Source organism: Pristiophorus japonicus, chromosome 14 (genome assembly GCF_044704955.1).
Source record: "Pristiophorus japonicus isolate sPriJap1 chromosome 14, sPriJap1.hap1, whole genome shotgun sequence".
NCBI lineage: Eukaryota > Metazoa > Chordata > Chondrichthyes > Pristiophoridae > Pristiophorus > Pristiophorus japonicus.
Genome location: NC_091990.1, coordinates 65572980 through 65599285, shown reverse-complemented (window position 1 = coordinate 65599285; position 26306 = coordinate 65572980). Strand labels below are relative to the sequence as shown.

At 49.2% G+C, this 26306-nt stretch overlaps 1 protein-coding gene across 1 annotated transcript in view; it reads left to right on the top strand.

Annotated features, from left to right (window-relative positions):
• The window catches only part of LOC139279406 (interleukin-6 receptor subunit beta-like), a 213616-nt gene that overhangs the window by 5448 nt on the left and 181862 nt on the right, over positions 1–26306 (top strand). The window contains exons 2-3 of the mRNA XM_070898516.1: positions 14164–14250; positions 17700–18011. Coding sequence (XP_070754617.1) covers positions 14164–14250; positions 17700–18011 — 399 coding nt within the window. The remainder of the gene's footprint in view (positions 1–14163; positions 14251–17699; positions 18012–26306) is intronic.

The window sequence follows — 26306 nt, the reverse complement described above, 5'->3', positions numbered from 1 at the left end:
CACACAACGCTCACACTCCCGGGATCACACAACATACAGCAATCACACTCCCGGGATCAGACAACACACAGCGCTCCCACTCCTGAGTTCACACAACACACAGCGCTCACACTCTCGGGATCACACAACACACAGCGCTCACACTCCCGGGATCACACAACACACAGCACTCACACTCCCGGGATCACACAACACACAACGCTCACACTCCTGGGTTCAGGAAACACACAGCGTTCACACTCCCAGGATCACACAACACACAACACTCACACTCCCGGAATCACACAACACACAGCGCTCACACTCCCGGGATCACACAACATACAGCTCTCACACTCTTGGGTTCAGGAAACACACAGCGCTCACACTCCCAGGTTCACACAACACACAGCGCTCACACTCCCAGGTTCACACAACACACAGCGCTCACACTCCCGGAATCACACAACACACAGCGCTCACACTCCCGGGATCACACAACATACAGCTCTCACACTCTTGGGTTCAGGAAACACACAGCGCTCACACTCCCGGGTTCACACAACACACAGCACTCACACTCCCGAGTTCAGGGAACGCACAGCACTCACACTCCCGGGATGACTCAAAGGATGCCAAGGTTGCGAACACTCTCTCTCAGTCTCAGACAGTGGCCAGGGAGTGGGATGGAATCAGCAGCAAGAGAATGGAATTTGTAACATTCTGGTGAATCTGCGCTGCTCCCCCTCCGGGGCCGATAAATCTTCCCGAGGGGCGGGTCCCAGGACTGAACATCATATCCCATCGGGGTCTGACCAGAGATTTATATAACTGTAATATAACTTCCCCCCTTTGTATTCCAGCCCTCCTGAAATAAAGGCCAATATTCCAATAGCCTTTTTAATTATATTATGTCCCTGTCCGCTAGCTTTTAGTGATTTCTATACTTGAACCCCTCGATCTCTCGGCTCCTCAACAGTATCGAACTTCTCACCATTTAGTAAATACTCTGATTTATCTTTCCTAGGTTCAGAGAGGATGACCTCACACATTCCTCACATTGAACTCTAGCAGCCACATTTTTGCCCACTCACTTAATCTATCAATGTCCCTCTGCAACTTCCTGCTCCCATCTACAATACTGACTGTGCCACCTAACTGAGTGTCATCAGCAAAGCTAGATATACTGCTCTCTATTCTTTCATCCAAGTTATTGATAAATATAGTGAAAAGCTGAGGCCCCAGTACGGATCCCTGGGGAACATCCTGTATATGAGTACATACCCATTGCCCCTACTCTGTCTCTTACCTGCTAGCCAATTCCCTACCCAAGGCAATCAGTTGCCTCCAATTCCACGCACTCTCATTTTCTTAGCAGACTCTCGTGTGGAACCTTGTTGAATGCCTTCTGGTAGTCCATATAAATAGCATCCATCGACACTTCCTTATCTACCACTTTAGTTACCTCCTCAAAAATTCAACAATGATCTTGAGACATGATTTACACGTTACAAATCTATGCTGGCTCTCTCTGATTAGCTCATATCTGTCCAAATGTTCAGTCACTCTGTCCCCAATAACAGATTCTAGGAACTTCCCCCCCCCAACAGATGTTAGACTAATAGACCTATAATTTTTTATTTATCTCTCATACCTTTTTAAATAATGAAGTCACCAGGGTCTTTCTCACTTCATGTCCCACATCTGTCATTGCTTTGCAGATACGGGTTCTAAAATTCACCAATTGTCTCATCATCAGCACCATAAGAGAAGTGCGTATCGCCACTGGCGGCCTGTGAGACCAGTGCTCCTCAATCATTGATCCATAGGAGCCTAGAATTCTGAGATCTTGGTCTTGGACTCCTCAGCTGAAGGTCTTGCTTATGTCACATCTGGGGAGAGACTGTTGTCTCCTCAAAGATGCCCCCAGCTCCTGCTGCTCCCTGTTGCTCTGGGATCCTCCCAGTAATATCTGCTCAGTGTCAGGGTGAACGTGTGTATGTGAACTGTTGCTTGCGTAAACACAATGCCAGGACAGAATGGGTGGCTCAGGTGCAGGGAGGGGCCTTCTGGAGGCAGCAGGCTGCTCAGATGCCCCTTTCTGCAAACATTCAGCACCTTTGAGGGAAGCAAAGCACAAGCATCATAAGGTTGTTCCGCTCTTCACCATTGCCGTGTTCCCAGCACATCGGCAAGAGCTGACTGCTGCCATTGTAAAGACCTTGCAGTGATTCTCCCGGAATTTGTGGCTCTCCGGAGGTGGATGGGGGGCGGGGGGGGGGGGGGTGGTGGTTGAAGTGTCCCGCACTGAGACACTAACAGAACTCAGTGAGGAAACCCTGCGACCATGCAGAGGAGCAGCCCAGTAGCAGCTTCCCTGGTTTAAGGCTGGCCAAACAGACAAACTCGTCAATGAAACAGCTCGGAGGACTGGCCAGTCTGGCAAGCCAGGCTTTACTCCACATGGCACCAACTTATTGCAGTGGTTGTGGACCAGGAGTCACACGCGACTCACTATCAGCACCAGAGAGGGGGATAAAAAGGAGGGGTGGGGGGGTCGCAGTATTGATTAAAGAAACAATTAAAACTGTGAGAAGGGATGATATGTTAGAGGGGTCATCAAACGAGGCCATATGGGTTGAATTGAAGAACAAAAAAGGGGCGATCGCACTGCTGGGAGTGTACTATAGACCCACAAACAGTCAGAGGGAGATAGAAGATCAAATATGTAGGCACATTTCTGAGAATTGCTAAAACTATAGGGGGGGATTTCAACTACCCTAATATTAACTGGGATAGAATTAGTGTGAAGGGTATAGAGGGTGCAGAATTTCTAAAATGCATTCAGGAGAACTTTTTTAGCCAGTATTTAGAAAGCCCAACAAGGGAGGGGGCGGTTCTGGACTTAGTTTTAGGGAATGAAGCTGGGCAGGTAGAAGGGGTGGGAGAGCATTTTGGTGCTAGTGATCATAATTCAGTTAGATTTATGGGAGTTATGGAAAAGGATAGAGATAGATCAGCAATAAAAGTTCTCAATTGGGGGAAAGCTGAGAGGTGATTTGGACACAGTGGACTGAAAACAGCTACTTGAAGGTAAATCAGTGTCAGAACAGTGGGAGGCATTCAAGGAGGAGGTCCTGAGGGTTCAGAGCAAGTATGTTCCCTTAAACAAATCTAGAGCCCCCTGGATGTCGAGGGACATAGAGGGTAGGATAAAGAAAAAAAGGGAGGCTTATGACAGATACCGAGGGCTCAATCCTGCAGAAACTCGAGAGGAGTAGAGAAAGTGCAGGGGTGAAATTAAAAAGGAAATTGGGAAAACAAAGAGAGAGCATGAAAAAAATGTTGGCAAGTAATATCAAGGAAAACCCTAAGATGTTTTATAAATACATTAAGAACATAAGAAATAGGAGCAGGAGTAGGCCATATGGCCACTTGAATCTGCTCCACCATTTAATATGATCGTGGCTGATCTGATCATGGACTCAGCTCCACTTCCCTGCCCGCCCCCCATAACACTTTATTCCCTTATCGCTCAAAAATCTGTCTATCTCCGCCTTAAGTATATTCAATGACCCAGCTTCCACAGCTCTCTGGGGCAGAGAATTCCACAGATTTACAACCCTCTGAGAGAAGAAATTCCTTCTCATCTCAGTTTTAAATGTGCAGCCCCTTATTCTGAGACTATGCCCCCTAGCTTTAGTTTCCCCCACAAGTGGAAACATCCTCTCTGCATCCACCTTGTCGAGTCCCCTCATAATCTTATATGTTTCAATAAGATCACCTCTCATTCTTCTGAACTCCAATGAGTATAGGCCAAATGTACTCAACCTATCTTCCTAAGTCACCCCCCTCATCCCCGGAATCAACCTAGTGAACTTTCTCTGAGCAGCCTCCGATGTAAGTATATCCTTCCTCAAATATGGAGACCAAAACTGTACACAGTACTCCAGGTGTGCCTCACCAATACCCTGTACATTTGTAGCAGGACTTCTCTGCTTTTATACTCCATCCCCCTTGCAATAAAGGCCAATATTCCATTGGCCTTACTGATTACTTGCTGTACCTGCATACTAACTTTTTGTGTTTCATGCACAAGGACCCCCAGGTCCCTCTGTACTGCAGCACTTTGCAATTTTTCTCCATTGAAATTATGATTTGCTTTTCTAATTATTTTTGCCAAAGTAGATAACCTCACATTTTCCCACTTTATACTCCATTTGCCAAATGTTTCCCCACTCACTTAGCCTGGTTATATCCCTTTGCAGATTTTTTGTGTCCTCTGCACAATTTTCTTTCCACCCATCTTTGTATCATCAGCAAACTTGGCTACATTACACTCGGTCCCTTCATCTAAGTCATTAATATAGATTGTAAATAGTTGAGACCCCAGCACCAATCCCTGTGGCACTCCACTAGTTACTGTTTGCCAATCATGCTTTTCCCCAATGTCCCGCTACTGCTTCCTTAATAATAGACTCCAGCATTTTCCCAACGACAGATGTTAGGCTAACTGGTCTATAGTTTCCTGCTTTTTGTCTGCCTCCTTTTTTAAATAGGGGCGTTACATTTGCGGTTTTCTAATTCGCTGGGACCTCCCCAGAATCCAGGGAATTTTGGTAGATTACAATCAATGCATCCACTATCTCTGCAGCCACTTCTTTTAAGACCCTAGGATGCAGGCCATCAGGTCCAGGGGACTTGTCCGCCTTTAGTCCCATTATTTTACCGAGTACTACTTCTTTAGTGATAGCGATTGTATTAAGTTCCTCCCTCCCTGTAGCCCCTTGATTATCCACTATTGGGATGTTTTTAGTGTCTACTACCATGAAGACCGATACAAAATATTTGTTGAACGTCTCTGCCATTTCCCTGTTCTCCATTATTAATTCCCCAATCTTATCCTCTAGGGGACCAAGATTTACTTTAGCCATTCTTTTCCTTTTTATGTACCTGTAGAAACTCTTACTATCTGTTTTTATATTCGTGCTAGTTTACTTTCTTAATCTATCTTCCCTCTCTTTATCATTTTCTTAGTCATTCTTTGCTGGCTTTTAAAAGTTTCCCAATCCTCTGGCTTCCCACTAGTCTTGGCCACTTTGTATGCCCTGGTTTTCAATTTGATAGCCTCCCTTATTTCCTTTGTTAGCCATGGATGGTTATCCTTTCTCTTACAGTCTCATTGGGATATATTTTTGTTGCGGGTTATAAAATATCTCCTTAAATGTCTGGCACAAGAACTAGAGGATAACTAAAGAAAGAGTGGGGTCTATTAGAGACCATAAAGCTAATATATGTATGGAGGCAGAAGATGTGGGTATACTTTGCCTTTGTTTTCACAAAAGAGAGGGGCGATGCAGACATTGCAATCATGGAGGAGGAGTGTGAAATATTAGATGAAATATTGATAGTGAGAGAGGAAGGGGTTTAGCAGATTTGATTGTGGATAAATCTCCAGGCCCGGATGAAATATATCCCAGGTTGTTGAGAAGCAAAAGAGGAAATAGCAGAGGCTCTAACCATCATTTTCCAATCCTCTCTGGCTACAGGTGTGGTGTCAAGAGGACTGGAGGACTGCTAATGTTGTACCGGTTTTTAAAAAGGGAGAAAGGGATAGACCGAGTAATTACAGGCCAGTCAGCCTAACCTCAGTGGTGGGAAAATTATTGGAATAAATTCTGAGGGACAGGATATATCTTCACTTAGAAAGATACAGATTAATCAAGGACAGTCAGCATGGATTTGTTAAGGGAAGATCATGTCTGACTAACTTGATTGAATTTTTTGAGGAGGTAACAAGGTGGGTCAAAGAGGGTAGTGTGTATGATGTAGTGTATATGGATTTTAGCAAGGCTTTTGATAAGGTTCCACATGGCAGACTGGTCATGAAAGTAAAAGCTCATGGGATCCAGGGCAAAGTGGCAAGTTGGATCCAAAATTGGCTCAGAGGCAGGAAGCAAAGGGTAATGGTCGATGGGTGTTTTTGTGACTGGAAAGCTGTTTCCAGTGGGGTTCTGCAGGGCTCAATACTAGGTCCCTTGCTTTTTGTGGTATATATTAATGATTTATACTTGAGTGTAGAGGGTGTATAATTAAGAAGTTTGCAGATGATACAAAAATTGGCTGTGTGGTTGATAATGAAGAAGAACTGGTCAGGTGGGCAGAACAGTGGCAAATGGAATTCAATTTGGAGAAGTGTTAGGTAATGTATTTTGGGAGGGCTAACAAGGCAAGGGAATACACATTAAATGGTTCGACACTGAGCAGTGTAAGAGGAACAAAGGGATCTTTGAGTGCATGTCCACAGATCCCTGAAGGTAGCAGGCCAGGTAGATAAGGTGGTTAATAAGGCATACAGAATGCTTGCCTTTATTAGCTGAGGCATAGAATACAAGAGCAGGGGGGATTATGCTTGAACTGTATAAAACACTAGTTAGGCCACAGCTGGAGTACTGCATGCAGTTCTGGTCACCACACTACAGGAAAGATGTGATTGCACTAGAGAGGGTACAGAGGAGATTTACGAGGATGTTGCCTGGAGAATTGTAGGTATGAGGATAGATTGGATAGGCCGGGTAAAGATTGGATAGGCTGGGTTTGTTTTCTTTGGAACAGAGGTTGAGGGAAGACCTAATCTGAGGAAGAACGTTCTTGCTATTGAGGGAGTACAGCGAAGGTTCACCAGATTGATTCCCGAGATGGCAGGACTGACATATGAGGAGAGACTGGATCAACTGGGTTTGTAGCCACTGGAGTTTAGAAGAATGAGAGGGGATCTCATAGAAACATATACAATTCTGATGGGATTGGACAGGTTAGAGGCAGGAAGAATGTTCCCTGTTGCTGGGGAGTTCCAGAACCAGGGGTCACAGTCTAAGGATAAGGGGTAAGCCATTTAGGACCGAGATGAGGAGGAACTTCTTCACTCAGAGGTTAACCTGTGGAATTCTCTACCGCAGAACGTTGTTGAGGTCAGTTCGTTAGATATATTCAAAAGGGCATTAGATATGGCCCTTACGACCAAAGAGATCAATGGGTATGGAGAGAAAGCAGGAAAGGGGTACTGAGGTTGAATGATCAGCCAAGATCTTATTGAATCGAGGGGCCGAATGGCCTGCTCCTGCACCTAATTTCTATGTTTCTATTGAGGTGTATAAAATTATGAGAGGCCTAGATATAATGGATAGAAAAGAACTATTTCCCTTAGCAGAGGGGTCAACAACCAGGGGCCATAGATTTAAAGTAATTGGTTGGAGGTTTAGAGGGGATTTGAGGGGAAACTGCTTCACCCAGAGGGTGGTGGGGGTTTGGAACTCACTGCCTGAAAGGGTGGTAGTGGCAGAAACCCTCACCACATTTAAAAAGTACTTGGATATGCACCTGAAGTGCCGTAGCCTGCATGGCTACGGACCTAGAGCTGGAAAGTGGGATTAGGCCAGATTGTTCTTTGTTTGTTGAGCCGAAATGGCCTCCTTCCATGCTGTAAATTTCTATGATTTGATCAACCTGTAAAATCTCCCACAAAACTCACATCTGCTGGGGACTAAGGCCTTTACATTGAATATCCTCCCACCTTGCTCTGACTGTGAAAACCCTACATGCCAGGCCAACCCAGAATTTTGACTTGTGGGTCCGGCAAATATGTCATGAATGGGCAATGCAAGTTTCACTAATCCACAGCGTTGACTATTTGATATACTTGAGCCACAAGCTTGGTTTACTGAGGAGTATAACATTCATCGACAACGGGTGAGAGTGAAGTAATTTGAATCATAGAAATTTCACGCAAATTTACCACACAGAAGGAAGACATTCAGTCCATCATGTCTGTGCCAGTCAAAAACCACCTCAGCTATTCCCACTACCCCGCCCTACACATTGTTTTCGGTCAGGTACTTATCTAATTCCCTTTAGAAAGCCATGGTGGAGTCTGTCTCCACCATCCTTTCAGGTCGTGCATTTCAGATCCTAACCGCTCGCTGCTTTAGGTACAGAAGAAATCGTCGGTGCTGAGGTACTTCTGTAAAACATAGTTATGGTAGTCAAAGGGGAAGGAGATATAAATGTGGTTTCATGTGTTTGAGATTCCTTTTGCCCAGTAATAGGGTATTATCACAGGCAGAATAGAACACACCTCCGTTGGATTAACTGCCCTTCAACTGAAGGGAAGATACACGTTTTCACATTGCCAAATCACAGCAATGTTCACCACTCCTGTGTACGTCATCATATCATAGGCAGTCCCTCGGAATCGAGGAAGATTTGCTTCCACTCTTAGAATGAATCCTTAGGTGGCTGAACAGTCCAATACGAGAGCCACAGACTCTGTCACAGGTAGGGCAGATAGTCGTTGAGGGAAGGGGTGGGTGGGACTGGTTTGCCGCACGCTCTTTCCGCTGCCTGCGCTTGGTTTCTGCATGCTCTCGGCGACGAGATTCGAGGTGCTCAGCATCCTCCCCGATGCACTTTCTCCACTTAGGGCGGTCTTTAGCCAGGGACTTCCAGGTTTCAGTGGGGATGTTGCACTTTATCAGGGAGGCTTTGAGCGTGTCCTTGTAGCGTTTCCTGTATCCATCTTTGGCTCGTTTGCTGTGAACGTGGGAACAGGATTGTGACCGTTTTACCCACACTTCCCTTTGGTTGCCAGCTACAAGGACCTCATTGTGCGGTCCTTGTGTTGAGCACTGGGTGAAGGGCGGTGATAAGGGGTAGGATTATTTTTATATATTTCTAAAGCATTTTAAGGTGCAGTAATGTAGTTTTTGTAAAGAGCTGTGACTGGTTAGAGATTAAATACAACCACTAATGAGGTTTATAAACCAAAAAATGGTGACTCATGATTTCTTACCAAACCGTGGGATTTTTAAGGGTGTTCTGATGATTGATGAGATGGCGGTGTTGGCAGTACTGTGTTCGTGACCTCAGTAATGGACTGTTGCAATGGCCACATGCTTGCCTTTACTGATACGGCAATCCTTGTGCTCTGTCAGTCAGTCTTGCACAACTGCGACACATCTGGATCAATTGTGCAGCTGATGTACACACACTGGGCACATGATTCACCTGTAAATACAGGAGTTGTGCTCTGATGCCACTTCAACCTGAGCCTGTAACATAAAATATCTCCATCGTGGTATAACAAGGCAATGCTGACAGTTCCGACTGTGTGAAATGTGTATTTGATGCAGAAGGAGGATGCAAGATAAACACTATCAGTGTGGTAAGATCATGCAGACTGTAAACATTACACTATTCACAACTAGAACATTCTTCAAGTTATTGTATTGTAACATCACGTGCTCACTCCCTCACCCTTTCACATGACCTACATGTCAGGCTTCCAAACCGGCTTCGGTCGGGGACAAGAATCGGTCGTGCTATTGCCAGGACCGTCAGTGTGTATGGCTCAGTGCCAGTGTGAGGATGCATTGTCCACGACTCCATTCACCAGTGCGTTCTTCATTGGCCATTTCCTGCCCTATTTGTTAATACATCTTCAGAGCTTTACACCTCACACTGCCTGATGGAAAATCGAGTGTTCAGGAGAAGCACACGCACATTCAGCCGAGGGCCAGGTCACTGAACTGGAAAGACTTGTGTTTATATAGCATCTTTCACACCCTTAGGATGTCCCAAAGTGCTTTACAGCCAATGAAGAACTTTTAAAAGTGTATTTAACAACAACAACAACTTTTATTTATATTGCCTTTAACGTAGTAAAACGTCCCAAGGTGCTCCACAGCTGTGTTATACGACAGAACAGATATATTTGACATCACGCCGCATAAGAAGCAATTACAGCAGATGACCAAAAACTTGGTTAAAGAGGTCGGTTTTAAGAAATGTCATAAAGGAGGACAGAGAGGTGGGGAGTTGGAGAGGTTTAGGGAGGGAGTTCCAGAGCTTGGGGCCCAGGCAGCTGAAGGCAGGGCCACCGATTCTTGAGCAATTACAATCAGGGATGCTCAACAGGGCAGAATTAGAGGAGTGCAGACATCTCGCATCTCGGTGGCGGGTGTGGGGGGCGGATGGGTGGGGGGAGTGGGGGTCGTGGGGCTGGAGGAAATTACAGAGATAGGGAGGGGCGAGGCCATGGAGTGATTTGTAAATAAGGATGAGAATTTTGAAATCGAGGCGTTGTTTAACCGGGAGCCAATGTAAGTCAGCGAGCACAGGGGTGGTGGGTGAACAGGACCTGGGCTGCCAAGTTTATGTTCACCTCTAGTTTACGTAGGGTAGAATGTGGGAGGCCAGCCAGGAGTGCGTTGGAAATCTGGAGGTAACAAAGGCATGGATGAGGGCTTCAGCAGTGGATGAGCCGAGGCAGGGCGGAGACAGGTGATGTTACAGAGGTGGAAACAGGCGGTTTTAGTTATGTTGCGGATACGTGGCCGGAAAAGAAACTAATTTCAGGGTCAAATATGATGCCTAGGTTGCGAACAGTCTGGTTTAGCCTCAGATAGATGCTAGGGAGAGGGATGGAGTCAGTGGCTAGAGAACGCAGTTGTAATGTAGGAAACGCGGCAGTCAATTTACACACAGTTTGTCCCACCAGCCCTGCGCTCCCTCTGACCCACAAGCCCTGTGCTCTCTCTGACCCACCAGCCCTGCGCTCTCTCTCTGACCCACCAGCCCTGTGCTCTCTCTGACCCACCAGCCCTGTGCTCTCTCTCTGACCCACCAGTCCTGCGTTCCCTCTGACCCACCAGCCCTGCATTCCCTCAGACTCACCAGCCCTGCTCTCGCTCTCTGACCCACCAGCCCTGCGCTCGCTCTCTGACCCACCAGCCCTGCGCTCTCTCTCTGACCCACCAGCCCTGCGCTCTCTCTCTGACCCACCAGCCCTGCGCTCTCTCTCTGACCCACCAGCCCTGCGCTCTCTCTCTGACCCACCAGCCCTGCGCTCTCTCTCTGACCCACCAGCCCTGCGCTCTCTCTCTGACCCACCAGCCCTGCGCTCTCTCTCTGACCCACCAGCCCTGCGCTCTCTCTCTGACCCACCAGCCCTGCGCTCTCTCTCTGACCCACCAGCCCTGCGCTCTCTCTCTGACCCACCAGCCCTGCGCTCTCTCTCTGACCCACCAGCCCTGCGCTCTCTCTCTGACCCACCAGCCCTGCGCTCTCTCTCTGACCCACCAGCCCTGCGCTCTCTCTCTGACCCACCAGCCCTGTGCTCTCTCTGACCCACCAGCCCTGCATTCCCTCAGACTCACCAGCCCTGCGCTCTCTCTGACCCACCAGCCCTGCGCTCTCTCTCTGACCCACCAGCCCTGCGCGCTCTCTCTGACCCACCAGCCCTGCGCTCTCTCTCTGACCCACCAGCCCTGCGCTCTCTCTCTGACTCACCAGCCCTCAGTGCTTCAGAGCAGGAACCAGGCTTTGAATTGTGCTCGAGTCAGAGTGGCATTGCCTTGCACCTGTGACCACATGTACAGATCAGTGATCTTACATTAACCAACACTAAGCGGAGAATATTCCAGTAAGACCTGAATTGCAGCTATGCTGTGATGCTGCCTGCTGCATCGATTGCTTAGATTCAAACCCAAGATACAAGAACTTAGCAGAAAGGGGAGTGTCTTGAGAGGCCTTTCTCAGAACACAGGAAAGTGTGCCTAGTACCTACAGTGTGGTGAAACAGCTTATATACCAGCTCAAGCCAGAAAATACAGCATAGGCAGCTGTCAGCAGCTGGAAGCTGGTTCTGAAAAAGGGAGCGGATGGGTGGGGCTGATCGATTATTAATTTTAGCGTACTTACTGTGGGGTGGCGATAACCACAGGACTCTGAGCAACCTGTGGCAAACACATCAGCATTCAGAGAGAGCCTGCAGGCAGGATAATGTGACTGTCAGCTCTGTACTGCTCATAGTACTGTCCTCTATACTATCCTCTTCTCAATCTTCCTCGCTGCCATGCTCCACCTCACAGTCAATAAGCTCCCCGCTGGAGTGGAACTAAACTACAGAACCAGTGGGAAGCTGTTCAACCTTTACCATCTCCAGGCCAGATCCAAGATCACCCCAATCTCTGTCGTCGAGCTACAGTATGCAGACGACGCCTGCATCTGCGCACATAGAGGCTGAACTCCAGGACATAGTCGACGTATTTACTGAGGCGTACGAAAGCATGGACCTTACGCTAAACATCCATAAGACAAAGGTCCTCCACCAGCCTGTCCTCGCCGCACAGCACTGCCCCCCCAGTCATCAAGATCCATGGCATGGTCCTGGACAACGTGGACCATTTCCCATACCCCGGGAGCCTCTTATCAACAAGAACAGACATTGACGACGAGATTCATCATCGCCTCCAGTGCGCCAGTGCAGCCTTCGGCCACCTGAGGGAAAGAGTGTTCTAAGACCAAGCCCTCAAATCTGCCACCAAGCTCATGGTCTACAGGGCTGTTGTAATACCCGCCCTCCTGTACGGCTCAGAGACATAGACCGTTTACAGTAGACACCTCAAGTTGCTGGAGAAATACCACCAACGATGTCTCCACAAAATCCTACAAATCCTCTGGGAGGACAGACACACCAACATCAGCGTCCTCGTCCAGGCCAACATCCCCAGCATTGAAGCACTGACCACACTTGATCAGCTCCGCTGGGCAGGCCACATTGTTCGTGTCATGTATCTCACACTACTGTACATAACTGTATCTTACCATGCTATGCATGACTGTAACTAGAGATGACCTGTAACCACAAGCATACCTTACCACCAGGGGTGTACTTGCAGGAGACACACTGCATACCTGTTCCACACAGGTATATAAAGGCAGGTATCAGGCAAGTGTGGCATTCGAGAGCTGTGAAATAAAGGTGCAGGTCCTGAGTGACCTTGACTTCAGTATGTGCCTCGTGTGAGTCTGTACTGCAGGGACAGGACTTTACAGTTTGCATGTCAGACACAAGACTCCTAAAGCAAGCACTCTACTCAGAACTCCTCCACGGCAAACGAGCCAAAGGTGGGCAGCGGAAACGTTACAAGGACACCCTCAAAACCTCCCTGATAAAGTGCAACATCCCCACCGGCATCTTGGAGTCCCTGGCCAAAGACCGCCCTAAGTGGAGGAAGTGCATCCGGGAGGGCGCTGAGCATCTCGAGTCTCATCATTGAGAGCATGCAGAAATCAAGCGCAGGCAGCGGAAAGAACGTGTGGCAAACCAATCCCACCCTCCCTTACCCTCAATGACTGTCTGTCCCAACTGTGACAGGGACTGCGGTTCTCATATTGGTACTGTTCAGCCACCTAACGACTCATTTTGAGAGTGGAAGCAAGTCTTCCTCGATTCCGAGGGACTGCCCATGATGATGAAATCCATACTGCTCACTATACTGTCACTATACTGTCCACAATATTGTCCATTGCATTGTTTACTGTGCTGTTCTCTATGTTGTATATTGTAATGCTTCATGTACAATCAAGTGAACAATGCATGAAGCATTACAATGTCCTGCTCACTATACTGTACACCACACTGTTTGCTCTGCTGCTCACCATGTTGTGTATTGCACATTGAGCTGTCTACTGTCTTGTTCACTATATTGAACATTTCATATTGCACAATTTAGATTGAGTGGAATGAGCCTATACTCACTGGAGTTTAGAAGAATGAGAGGTGATCTTATTGAAAGATACAAGATTCTGAGGGGGTTTGACAGCGTAGATACTGGGAGGTCATTTCCCCCCGGGCTGGAGAGTCTAGAACTAGGGGTCACAGTCTCAGGGTAAGGGGTCGGTCATTTAAGATTGAGATGAGGAGAAATTTCTTGACTCAGAAGATTGTGAATCTTTGGAATTCCGTACTCCAGAGAGCTGCAGAGGTGGAGTCTTTGAGTATATTCAAGGCAAAGAACGATAGATATTTGGAATCTCGGGGAATCAAGGGATATGGGGATCGGGCAGGAAAGTGGAGTTGAGGTCGAAGATCAGCCATGATCTCCTTGAATGGCGGAGCAGGCTCGAGGAACTGAATGGCCGACTCCTGCTCCTAACATTTCTGTTCCTATGTACTGTATTGTTCACTATATTGTACATTGGACACAGGCTATCCTGTTACAGTCAGTTCTGTCACAACCAGTCTGTCATATTGTGTGTTTTGTCCGTCTAACTATTGTATGTGGGTATATTGGTGTAACTTTAACTCACTGACTATCTGCTAACGTGGCTTGTGATTGGCAGGTTGTGGATTACGGAGCACCATGCTGATATCGGCAGGTTCAATCCCTCCTGGGTACTGCCTCATTTTTCTACTCAGTCTTCTGACAGGTAGGAAAAGATTTCTTTGTAACTTCTGTGCCAGTGATTTAAGTAGTCCCAATGTGTAAGGGTTATACCAGTAATCATTGTATATGCTTGGCCGACTGACTGAACTGCAACCTTCTGAGGGGAGAATGGTGCTTTCCAATTGTCTCAGCCCCATCACTGACCCTCCCTCAGCCCCATCACTCTCCCTCCCTCAGCCCCACCACTCTCCCTCCCTCAGCCCCACCACTCTCCCTCCCTCAGCCCCACCACTCTCCCTCCCTCAGCCCCATCCCTGACCCCCCTCAACCCCATCACTGTCCCTCCCTCAGCCCCATCATTCTCCCACCCTCAGCCCCACCACACTCCCACCCTCAGCCCCACCACACTCCCACCCTCAGCCCCACCACACTCCCACCCTCAGCCCCACCACACTCCCACCCTCAGCCCCACCACACTCCCACCCTCAGCCCCACCACACTCCCACCCTCAGCCCCACCACACTCCCACCCTCAGCCCCACCACACTCCCACCCTCAGCCCCACCACACTCCCACCCTCAGCCCCACCACACTCCCACCCTCAGCCCCACCACACTCCCACCCTCAGCCCCACCACACTCCCACCCTCAGCCCCACCACTCTCCCTCCCTCAGCTCCACCACTCTCCCTCCCTCAGCCCCACCACTCTCCCTCCCTCAGCCCCATCACTCTCCCTCCCTCAGCCCCATCACTCTCCCTCCCTCAGCCCCATCATTCTCCCACCCTCAGCCCCACCACACTCCCACCCTCAGCCCCACCACACTCCCACCCTCAGCCCCACCACACTCCCACCCTCAGCCCCACCACACTCCCACCCTCAGCCCCACCACACTCCCACCCTCAGCCCCACCACACTCCCACCCTCAGCCCCACCACACTCCCACCCTCAGCCCCACCACACTCCCACCCTCAGCCCCACCACACTCCCACCCTCAGCCCCACCACACTCCCACCCTCAGCCCCACCACACTCCCACCCTCAGCCCCACCACACTCCCACCCTCAGCCCCACCACACTCCCACCCTCAGCCCCACCACTCTCCCTCCCTCAGCCCCATCACTCTCCCTCCCTCAGCCCCATCACTCTCCCTCCCTCAGCCCCATCCCTGACCCCCCTCAGCCCCATCACTCTCCCTCCCTCAGCCCCACCACTCTCCCTCCCTCAGCCCCACCACTCTCCCTCCCTCAGCTCCACCACTCTCCCTCCCTCAGCCCCACCACTCTCCCTCCCTCAGCCCCATCACTCTCCCTCCCTCAGCCCCACCACTCTCCCTCCCTCAGCCCCACCACTTTCCCTCCCTCAGCCCCACCACTCTCCCTCCCTCAGCCCCACCACTCTCCCTCCCTCAGCCCCACCACTCTCCCTCCCTCAGCCCCACCACTCTCCCTCCCTCAGCCCCACCACTCTCCCTCCCTCAGCCCCACCACTCTCCCTCCCTCAGCCCCACCACTCTCCCTCCCTCAGCCCCACCACTCTCCCTCCCTCAGCCCCACCACTCTCCCTCCCTCAGCCCCACCACTCTCCCTCCCTCAGCCCCACCACTCTCCCTCCCTCAGCCCCACCACTCTCCCTCCCTCAGCCCCACCACTCTCCCTCCCTCAGCCCCACCACTCTCCCTCCCTCAGCCCCACCACTCTCCCTCCCTCAGCCCCACCACTCTCCCTCCCTCAGCCCCATCCCTGACCCCCCTCAGCCCATCACTGTCCCTCCCTCAGCCCCATCACTCTCCCACTCTCAGCCCCACCACACTCCCACCCTCAGCCCCATCACGGTCCCTCCCTCAGCCCCATCACTGTCCCTCCCTCAGCCCCATCACTAACCCTCAGCCCCATCACTCTTCCTCCCTCAGCCCCACCACTCTCCCTCCCTCAGCCCCACCACTCTCCCTCCCTCAGCCCCACCACTCTCCCTCCCTCAGCCCCACCACTCTCCCTCCCTCAGCCCCATCCCTGACCCCCCTCAACCCCATCACTGTCCCTCCCTCAGCCCCACCACACTCCCACCCTCAGCCCCACCACACTCCCACCCTCAGCCCCACCACACTCCCACCCTCAGCCCCACCACACTCCCACCCTCAGCCCCACCACACTCCCACCCTCAGCCCCACCACACTCCCACCCTCAGCCCCACCACACTCCCACCCTCAGCCCCACCACACTCCCACCCTCAGCCCCACCACACTCCCACCCTCAGCCCCACCACACTCCCACCCTCAGCCCCACCACTCTCCCTCCCTCAGCCCCATCACTCTCCCTCCCTCAGCCCCATCACTCTCCCTCCCTCAGCCCCATCACTCTCCCTCCCTCAGCCCCATCACTCTCCCTCCCTCAGCCCCATCACTCTCCCTCCCTCAGCCCCATCCCTGACCCCCCTCAGCCCCATCACTCTCCCTCCCTCAGCCCCACCACTCTCCCTCCCTCAGCCCCACCACTCTCCCTCCCTCAGCCCCACCACTCTCCCTCCCTCAGCCCCACCACTCTCCCTCCCTCAGCCCCACCACTCTCCCTCCCTCAGCCCCACCACTCTCCCTCCCTCAGCCCCACCACTCTCCCTCCCTCAGCCCATCACTGTCCCTCCCTCAGCCCCATCACTCTCCCACTCTCAGCCCCACCACACTCCCACCCTCAGCCCCATCACGGTCCCTCCCTCAGCCCCATCACGGTCCCTCCCTCAGCCCCATCACTGTCCCTCCCTCAGCCCCATCACTAACCCTCAGCCCCATCACTGTCCCTCCCTCAGCCCCATCACTGACCCTCAGCCCCCATCACTCTCCCTCCCTCAGCCCCATCCCTGACCCTCCCTCAGCCCCATCACTGTCCCTCCCTCAGCCCCATCCCTGTCCCTCCCTCAGCCCCATCCCTGTCCCTCCCTCAGCCCCATCCCTGTCCCTCCCTCAGCCCCATCCCTGTCCCTCCCTCAGCCCCATCCCTGTCCCTCCCTCAGCCCCACCACCCTCCCTCCCTCAGCCCCACCACTGACCCTCAGCCCCATCACTCTCCCTCCCTCAGCCCCATCCCTGAACCCCCTCAGCCCCACCACTCTCCCTCCCTCAGCCCCATCACTCTCCCTCCCTCAGCCCCATCACTCTCCCTCCCTCAGCCCCATCACTCTCCCTCCCTCAGCCCCATCACTCTCCCTCCCTCAGCCCCATCACTCTCCCTCCCTCAGCCCCATCACTCTCCCTCCCTCAGCCCCATCACTGACCCCCCAGTCCCATCACTGACTCTATTGATGTCTCCTTCCATCACTTTACTATGATTGGGAGTTGGCTAATCGGATGGCTGGGTTAGATTTGTCCCTTCCTGTGGACAGAACACATGTGGACGATTTCCACACGGTTGTTTAGATGCCAGTTTATTGCAGTTTTGTGAAAGAAGCGGGCTGGTTTTAAATGGAGGATAGTTCCTTATTATTTGCTTTTGTTTCTTTACAGGAGCTGATTCGGAGGTGAGTGAATGCATCCGCATTTCAGTGAGTGCTAACAATGTGTGCTGGGGCTCCCCATTGGCTGCTGCCTGCACAGTAACAAACACTTCCTGCTTTGTGGACCCCATCGCACACGCCTCCCAGATATTGTGGAGACTGGACAATCGAGACATTCCCAGGACACAGTACACCATCGTCAACAAGACTCTGTCTCAGCTCAACATTCCTGCTTTCAATCAAACGGACGGAATGCTCAGCTGTCAGATTCTCCAAGGTTCACGAGTGACTCTGCAATGTGGAGTGAGAATCCAAGCTGGCTGTGAGTATTAATAGTCAGAAGCGCAACTCTCCAGTTACTTCCCAAAACTGTGGCCATCTCAGCTTCCCAAGTCTCCAAGTCGTTGCTTCAGAACTTTTGTTCTCCTCAGCAAGGAGCATTTTGTAAACATTGCAGCTCACAGGCAACATCTGGGAGATTGTGAGCCATCATCTCCCACTGGGCAACATCTGGGAGACTGAGTGAGCTCCCATCTCCCTCTGGGCAACATCTGGGAGACTGAGTGAGCTCCCATCTCCCTCTGGGAAACATCTGGGAGACGGAGTGAGCTCCCATCTCCCTCTGGGCAAATGCTCATGCAAATCTTTTGCTGCATTCACTTCCCCCTAAATGTATCCGTAAAACTTCAATTCTAAGGATCTTGTTAGATTGATCCAAGAATTACATTGGGTTCCAAAGTGGGAGATGTCACACATCCTGAAGCCTGAGCAACATAAAACTTGTCTAAAAAAAGCTGGGCGCAGGGTTAGTCATTGTTCAGTCTTCCTAGATTGAACCCCCATCCCACACATCGCTGCAGCAGGCGGATGGAACTGAAGTTGCTGTTTGACCAGGATACAGAGAGACCTGTTACTGGCAGAAATGATGGAACCCAGACATTGATACTGAGGGGAAAGTAAGAAATGGCTCCATTTATCCTCAGAAGGAGGAGATATAATGCAGTGCAGGAGAATGAGTTCATGGAATGCATTCAAGACAGTTTTCTAGATATGTATGTCGAGGGTCCAACTGGGGAACAGGCTATTTTAGATCCCGTATTGTGCAGTGAGACAGAGGTAATTAATAACCTTGTCATAAAGAACACCCTGGGGAAGAGTGATCATAGCATGATACAATTTTATATTGAGTTTGAAAGTGATTTCGTTTGTCCAAAATTAAGGTCTTAAATTTGAACAAAGCAAACTAGGAAGGTATGAGGAACGAGTTGGCTGAGTTAGATAGGATGGTAGATAAGCAATGGCAAATATTTAAAGAACCAATTCCTAATTTACAATGAATATACGGTCCCTCAAGGAATAAAAATCCCATGGGAAAATTGGTTCAACTGTGGCTAACAAGAGAAGTTAAAGAAGCATATAATGTTGCCAAAAAGAGCAGAAAGCTTTAGAATGGGAGGATTTTAGAATTCAGCAAAGGATGACCAAGAAATTGACAAAGAAAGGGAAAATAGAATACGAGAGTAAAGTAGCAAGAGACTTAAAAACAGACTGTAAAAGCTTCATAGGCATGTAAAAAGGAAGAGATTAGTGAAAGTACAACATGGGTCCTCTACAGGCAGGGACAGGATAAATTATAATCGGGAATAAGGAATTGGCAGAGACATTAAACAAATACTTTGTATCGGTCTTCACGGAAGAAGACACAAACAACTTTCTGGAAATAGTGGGGAACCACGGGTCTAGTGAGAATGAGGACCTGAAACAAATTAGTATTAGTAAAGAAATTACTAATTAATGGGACTAAAATCCAATTAATCTCCTGCAGCTGATGGCCTACATCCTGGGGTTTTAAAAAAGGAGGCTGCAGAGATAATGGATACATTGGTTGTCCTCCTCCAAAATTCCCTAGATTCTAGAACGGTTCCCACAGATTGGAAGGTAGCAAATGTAACACCGCTATTCAATGAAGGAGATACAAGGAAAGCAGGGAATTTAAGGCCAGTTAGTCTGAGATCAGTAGTAGGGAAAATGCTAGAATCTATTATTAGGGACATGGTAACAGGGCACTTAGAAAATCATAATACGATTGGGCAGAGCCAACACGGGTTTATGAAAGGAAAATTGTTTGACAAATCTGTTCAAGTTTTTTAAGGTTGTAACTAACAGTATAGATAAGGGGGAACCAGTGGATGTGGTGTACTTGGATTTTCAAAAAGCATTTGATAAGGTGCCACACAAGAGATTATTACACCAAATTAGGGCTCACAGGATTGGTGTCAATATATTAGCATAGATTGAGGATTGGTTAATGGACAGAAAACAGAGTTGGGTTGGCAGACGGTAACTAGTGGGATGCTGCAAGGATCAGTGCTGGGGCCTCAGTTATTTACAATCTATACAACTGACTTAAATGACAGGACCAAATGTAATGTATTCAGGTTTGCTGATGATACAAAGCTAGGTGGGAATGTAAGTTGTGAGGAGGATGCAAAGAGGCTGCAAAGTTATATAATATAGTATTAGGCAGTTCCTCGTGTCGAGGATGACCTACTTTCACACCAAAAAGGGATGAGTTCACAGGTGTTTCAATGAGGGACCTGACATTCCAGATCCCAAACTACATCCTGAAGGATGGAAGATGCCTGTGCGTGAATTCTTTTAACGTGGGGTGGCCGTTGCACACCAACCACCACACTGGTTTGACAGAGCTAGGCCTTGATCTAGTGGCAAGAATTGACCAAGACAACTGGAGACCAGCTCGGCTGCATGGGCTTACTATGCACACATACTCTGACTGTCAATGGAGTTCATAGGTCGCAGTGTGGGCCTCACGGCCTCGCTGTTGGCCCGTGCTGCACCTTCCCTGGGCCCCAACCCCACTGTTGTTATACACTGTGCCACTCCTGGGCCTCTACCTTGCTGCTGGGCTCCACGACCCTTACCCCACCCCACTCCTCGACCCAGACCCCCCCCGCTCCTTGACCCCTGACCCTCCCCGCTCCTCGACCCCGAACCCCCGTTCCTTGACCCTGACCCCCTGCCCCTCGACCCCGACCACCCCCACTCTCGACCCCCGACACCCCGCTCCTCGACCCCGAGCCCCCGTTCCTCGACCCCGACCCCCCCGCTCCTCGACCCCAAGTCCCCGTTCCTCGACCCCCGACACCCTGCTCCTCAACCCTGACCCCCCGCACCTCGACCTCAAGTCCCTGCTCCTCGAGCCCTTGCTCCTCGACCCTGACCCCCCCGCTCCTCGACCTCCCGCTCCTCGAACCCGAGCCCCCGTTCCTCGACCCCCGACACCCCGCTCCTCGACCTCGAGCCGCTGCTCCTCGAGCCACTGCTCCTCGACCTCGAACGCCCCGCTCCTCGAACCCGCCCCGCTCCTCGACCACGCCCTCGATGCTTCTGGGCACGACCACGCCTCCAACTAAAAGGAATTAGACAGGTTAAGTGAGTGGGCAAGAACATGGCAGATGGAATATAATGTGGAGAAATCTGAAGTTATCCACCTTGGTATGAAAAATAGAAAAGCAGAGTATTTTTTAAACGGTGAGAGATTGGGAAATGTTGGTGTTCAGAGGGACCTAGGTGTCCTTGTATACCAATCACTGAAAGTTAACATGTAGGTACAGCAAGTGATTAAAGCAAAAGGTATGTTGGCCTTTATTACAAAAGGTTGGAGTAGAAGAGCAATTATTTGGGCCTTGGTAATATAGGGCCTTGGCAACATAAACTAAAGGGTACAATTTTAAAGGAGTTGCAAGAACATGGGGGTTTAATGTACACAAACCATTAAAGGTGGCAGGACAAACTAAGATGGCTGTTAAAAAAGCATATGGGACCCTTGGCTTTATTAATAGAGGTATAGTGTACAAAAGCAAGGAAATTATGCAAAACCCCTTTATAAAACACTGGTTAGGCATCACACTTTAAAGGAAGCATGTGAAGTCCTTGGAGAGGGCACAGAGGACATTTACTAGAATGGTACCAGGGATGAAGAACTTCGGTTATGTGGAGAGACTGGAGAAACTGGGGTTATTCATAGAATCGTAGAATGGTCACGGCACAGGAGGAGGCCATTCGGCCTGTCGAGCCCATGCCAGCTCTCTGTAAGAACACCTCAGCTAGTCCCACTCCTCCGCCCTTTCCCCGTAGCCCTGCAGATATTTTCTTTCAGGTACTTATCCAACTCCCCTTTGAAATCAGTGACTGAGTCTGCCTCCACCACCCTGTCAGGCCGCGCATTCCCGATCCTAACCACTCGCTGCGTAAAAAAGTTTTTTCTTATGTCACCTTCGGTCCTTCGACCAATCACCTTCAATTTGTGTCCTCTGGTTCTCCACCCTTCGGCCAATGGGAACAGTTTCTCTCGATCTACTCTGTCCAGACCCCTCATGATTTTGAGCACCTCGATCAAATCTCCTCTCAATCTTCTCTGCTCCAAGGAGAACAACCCCAGTTTCAACGATTTGTGCACATATACCCCTAGGTCTCTCTGTTCCTGCACCCCCTTTAGGATTGTATCCTTTAGTTTATATTTCCTCTTCTCATTCCTCCTACCAAAATGTATCACTTCTCCGTTAAATTTCATCTGCCACGTGTCCGCCCATTTCACCAGCCTGTCTGTCCTCTTGAAGTCTATCACTCCCCTCCTCACTGTTCATGATACTTTTAAGTTTTGTGTCTTCTGAAAATTTTGAAATTGTGCCGGGTACACCCACATCCAAGTCATTGATATATATCAAGAAAAGCAGTGGTACTGGAACCAATCAATTAATCATAGACAGTCCCTCGGAATCGAGGAAGACTTGCTTCCACTCCTGAAGTGAGTTCTTTGGTGGCTGAACAGTCCAATACGAGAACCACAGACTCTGTCACAAGTGGGCAGGTAGTCGTTGAGGGAAGGGATGGGTTGGACTGGTTTGCCGCACGCTCTTTTTGCTGACTGCGCTTGATTTCTGCATGCTCTTGGTGATGAGACTCGAGGAGCTCAGCGCCCTCCCGGACGCACTTCCTCCGCTTAGGGAGGTCTTGGGCCAGGGACTCCCAGGTGTCAGTGGGGATGCCGCACTTTATCAGGGATACTTTGAGGGTGTCCTTATAACATTTCCATTGCCCACCTTTGGCTCATTTGCAGTGAAGGAGCTCAGAGTAGAGCGCTTGCTTTGGGAGTCTCGTGTCTGGCATGCGAACTATGTGGCCTGCTCAGCGGAACTGATCGAGTGTGGTCAGCACTTCAATGCTGGGGATGTTAGCCTAGATGAGAACGCTGATGTTGGTGTGCCTGTCCTCCAAGGGGATTTGTAGGATCTTGCGGAGTCATCGTCGGTGGTATTTCTCCAGCAACTTGAGGTGTCTGCTGTACATGATCCATGTCTCTGAGCCATACAGGAAGGCGGGTATTACTACAGCCCTGTAGACCATGAGCTTGGTGGCAGTTTTGAAGGCCTGGTCTTCAAACACTCTTTTCCTCAGGCGGCTGAAGGCTGCACTGGTGCACTGGAGGCGGTGTTGGATCTCGTCGTCGACCCCTGGGGAACACCACTGTATACCTTCCTCCAGTCCAAAAAACAACCGTTCACCACTACTCTCCGTTTCCTGTCACTCAGCCAATTTTAGATCCATGCTGCCACTGTCCCTTTTATTCCATGGGCTTCAAATTTGCTGGCAAGCCTATTATGTGGCAGTTTGTCAAATGCCTTTTGGAAATCCATGTACACCACATCAACCACATTGCCCTCATCAACCCTCTCTGTTACTTCATCAAAAAACTCGATCAAATTAGTTAAACACAATTTATCTTTAACAAATCCATGCTGGCTTTTCTTAATTAATCCACACTTGTCCAAATGACTGTTAATTTTCTCGCAGATTATTGTTTCTATAAGCTTCCCCACTACCGAGGTTAAACTGACCGGCCTGTAGCTGCTGGGTTTATCCTTACACCCTTTTTTTTAAACAAGGGTGTAACATTTGTAATTCACCAGTTCTCTGGCACCAGCCCCGTATCCAAGGAGGATTGGAAGATTATGGCCAGTACCTCTGCAATTTCCACCTTCACTTCCCTCAGTGTCCTAGGATGCATCCCATCCGGTCCTGGTGACTTATCCACTTTAAGTACAGCCAGCCTTTCTAATATCTGCTCCTTATCAATTTTTATCCCATCCAGTATCTCAACTATCTCCTCTTTCAGTGTGACTTTGGCAGCATCTTCTTCCTTGGTGAATACAGATACAAAGTACTCATTTAGTATCTCAGCCATGCCCTCTGCCTCCATGTGTAGGTCTCCATTTTGTTCCCTAATTGGCCCCACCCCTTCTCTTACTGCCCGTTTACTATTTATGTGCCTATAGAGGACTTTTGAATTCCCATTTATGTTAGCTGCCAATCTATTCTCATACCCTCTCTTTGCCCGTCGTATTTCCTTTTTCACTTCCCCTCTGAACTTTCTATATTCAGCCCGGTTCTCACTTGTATTCTCAACCTGACATCTGTCATACACCCCCTTTTCCTGCTTCATCTTACTCTCTATCTCTGTCATCATCCAGGGAGTCCTGGATTTGGTTGCCCTATGTTTCCCCCTTGTGGGACTGTACCTCGACTGTATCCGAACTGTCTCCTCTTTAAATGCAGCCCATTGTTCGATTACAGTTTTGCCTGCCAATCTTTGATTCCAATTTACCCGGGCCAGATCTGTTCTCAACCACTGAAATTGGCCCTCTTCCAATTAGGTATTATAATTCTAGATTGCTCCCTGTCCTTTTCCATAGCTAATCGAAACCTTCTGATACTATGATCACTGTTCCCTAAATGTTCCCCGACTGACACTTGCTCCACCTGACCCACCTCATTCCCCAGAACCAGATCCAGCAATGCCTCCTTTCTTGTTTGGCTGAAAACATACTGATCAAAAAAGTTATCCTGTACACACCAGAAATTCTTCCCCTTCTCTGCCCTTTACACTATTACTATCCCAGTCTATATTAGAATAGTTGAAGTCCCCCATTATTACTACTATATAGATCTTGCATCTCTCTGTAATTTCCCTGAAAATATGCTCCTCTATATCCTTCCCACGAGTTGGTGGCCTAGAATACACCAGGTAGTGTAATGGAGCCTCTATTGTTTCTTAACTCCAACCAAATAGATTCTGTCCATGGCTCCTCCAGGACATCATTTCTCTCCAGCACTGTAATATTCTCCTTAATCAATATAGCCATCCCACCTCCTTTCTTTCCCTCTCTATCTTTCCTGAACACCTTATATCCTGGAATATTTATTACCCAATCCTGCCTTTGCTTGAGCCAGGTCTCCGTTATCACCATGACATCATATGGATGTGGTGTACTTGGATTTCCAGAAGGCATTCGATAAGTGCCACATAAAAGGTTACTGCACAAGATAAAAGTTCACGGGGTTGGGGGTAATATATTAGCATGGATAGAGGATTGGCTAACTAACAGAAAACAGAGAGTCAGGATAAATGGGTAATTTTCCGGTTGGCAAACTGGAACTAGTGGGATGCCACAGGGATCGGTGCTGGGGCCTCAACTATTTACAATCTATATTAATGACTTGGATGAAGGGATCGAGTGTAATGTAGCCAAGTTTGCTGATGATACAAAGATGGGTGGGAGAGCAAGATGTGAGGAGAACACAAAAAATCTGCAAAGGGATATAGACAGGCTAAGTGAGTGGGCAAATATCTGGCAGATGGAATATAATGTGGGAAAGTGTGAGGTTATCCATTTTTGCAGGAAAAATAAAAAATCAAATTATAATTTAAATGGGGAGAGATTACAAAATGCTGCAGTACAGAGGGACCTGGGGGTCCTTGTGCATGAAACACAAAAAGTTAGAATGCAGGTACAGCAAGTGATCAGGAAGGCAAATGGAATGTTGGCCTTTATTGCAAGGGGGATAGAGTATAAAAGCAACTAGAGTACTGTGTACAGTTTTGGTCTCCTTGCATTGGAAGGATATGCTTACATTGGAGGCTGTTCACAGAAGGTTCACGAGGGTTGATTCTGGGGATAAGGGGGTTGACTTATGAAGAAAGGTTAACCAGGTTGGGCCCATACTCATTGGAGTTTAGAAGAATGAGAGGTGATCTTATTGAAACATATAAGATTATGACAGGCTCAACAAGATAATTGCAGTAAGGACGTTTCCAGTTGTGGGGGGAATCCAGAACTAGGGGGCATAGTCTCAGAATAAGGGGCGCCCATTTAGAACTGAGATGAAGAGGAATTTCTTCTCTCAGAGAGTCGTAAATCTGTGGAATTCTCTGCTCCCTGAGAGCCATGGAGGCTGGGTCATTGAATATATTTAAGGCGGAGATAGACAGATTTTTGAGTGATAAGGGAGTAAAGGATTATGGGGAGCGGGCGGGGAAATGGAGCTGAGTTCAAGATCAGATCAGCCATGATTATATTAAATGGCGGAGCAGGCTCGAAGGACCAAGTGGCCTACTCCTGCTTCTATTTCTTATCTTCCCATGTGGCGATATGCGCCTGCATCTCACCAACCATATGTACCGCGCTTCATGTGTTTACACAAATGCACTGTGAACCTATCTTAGATTTTCTTGTATTTTTTCTTAGGCTCACCCTAC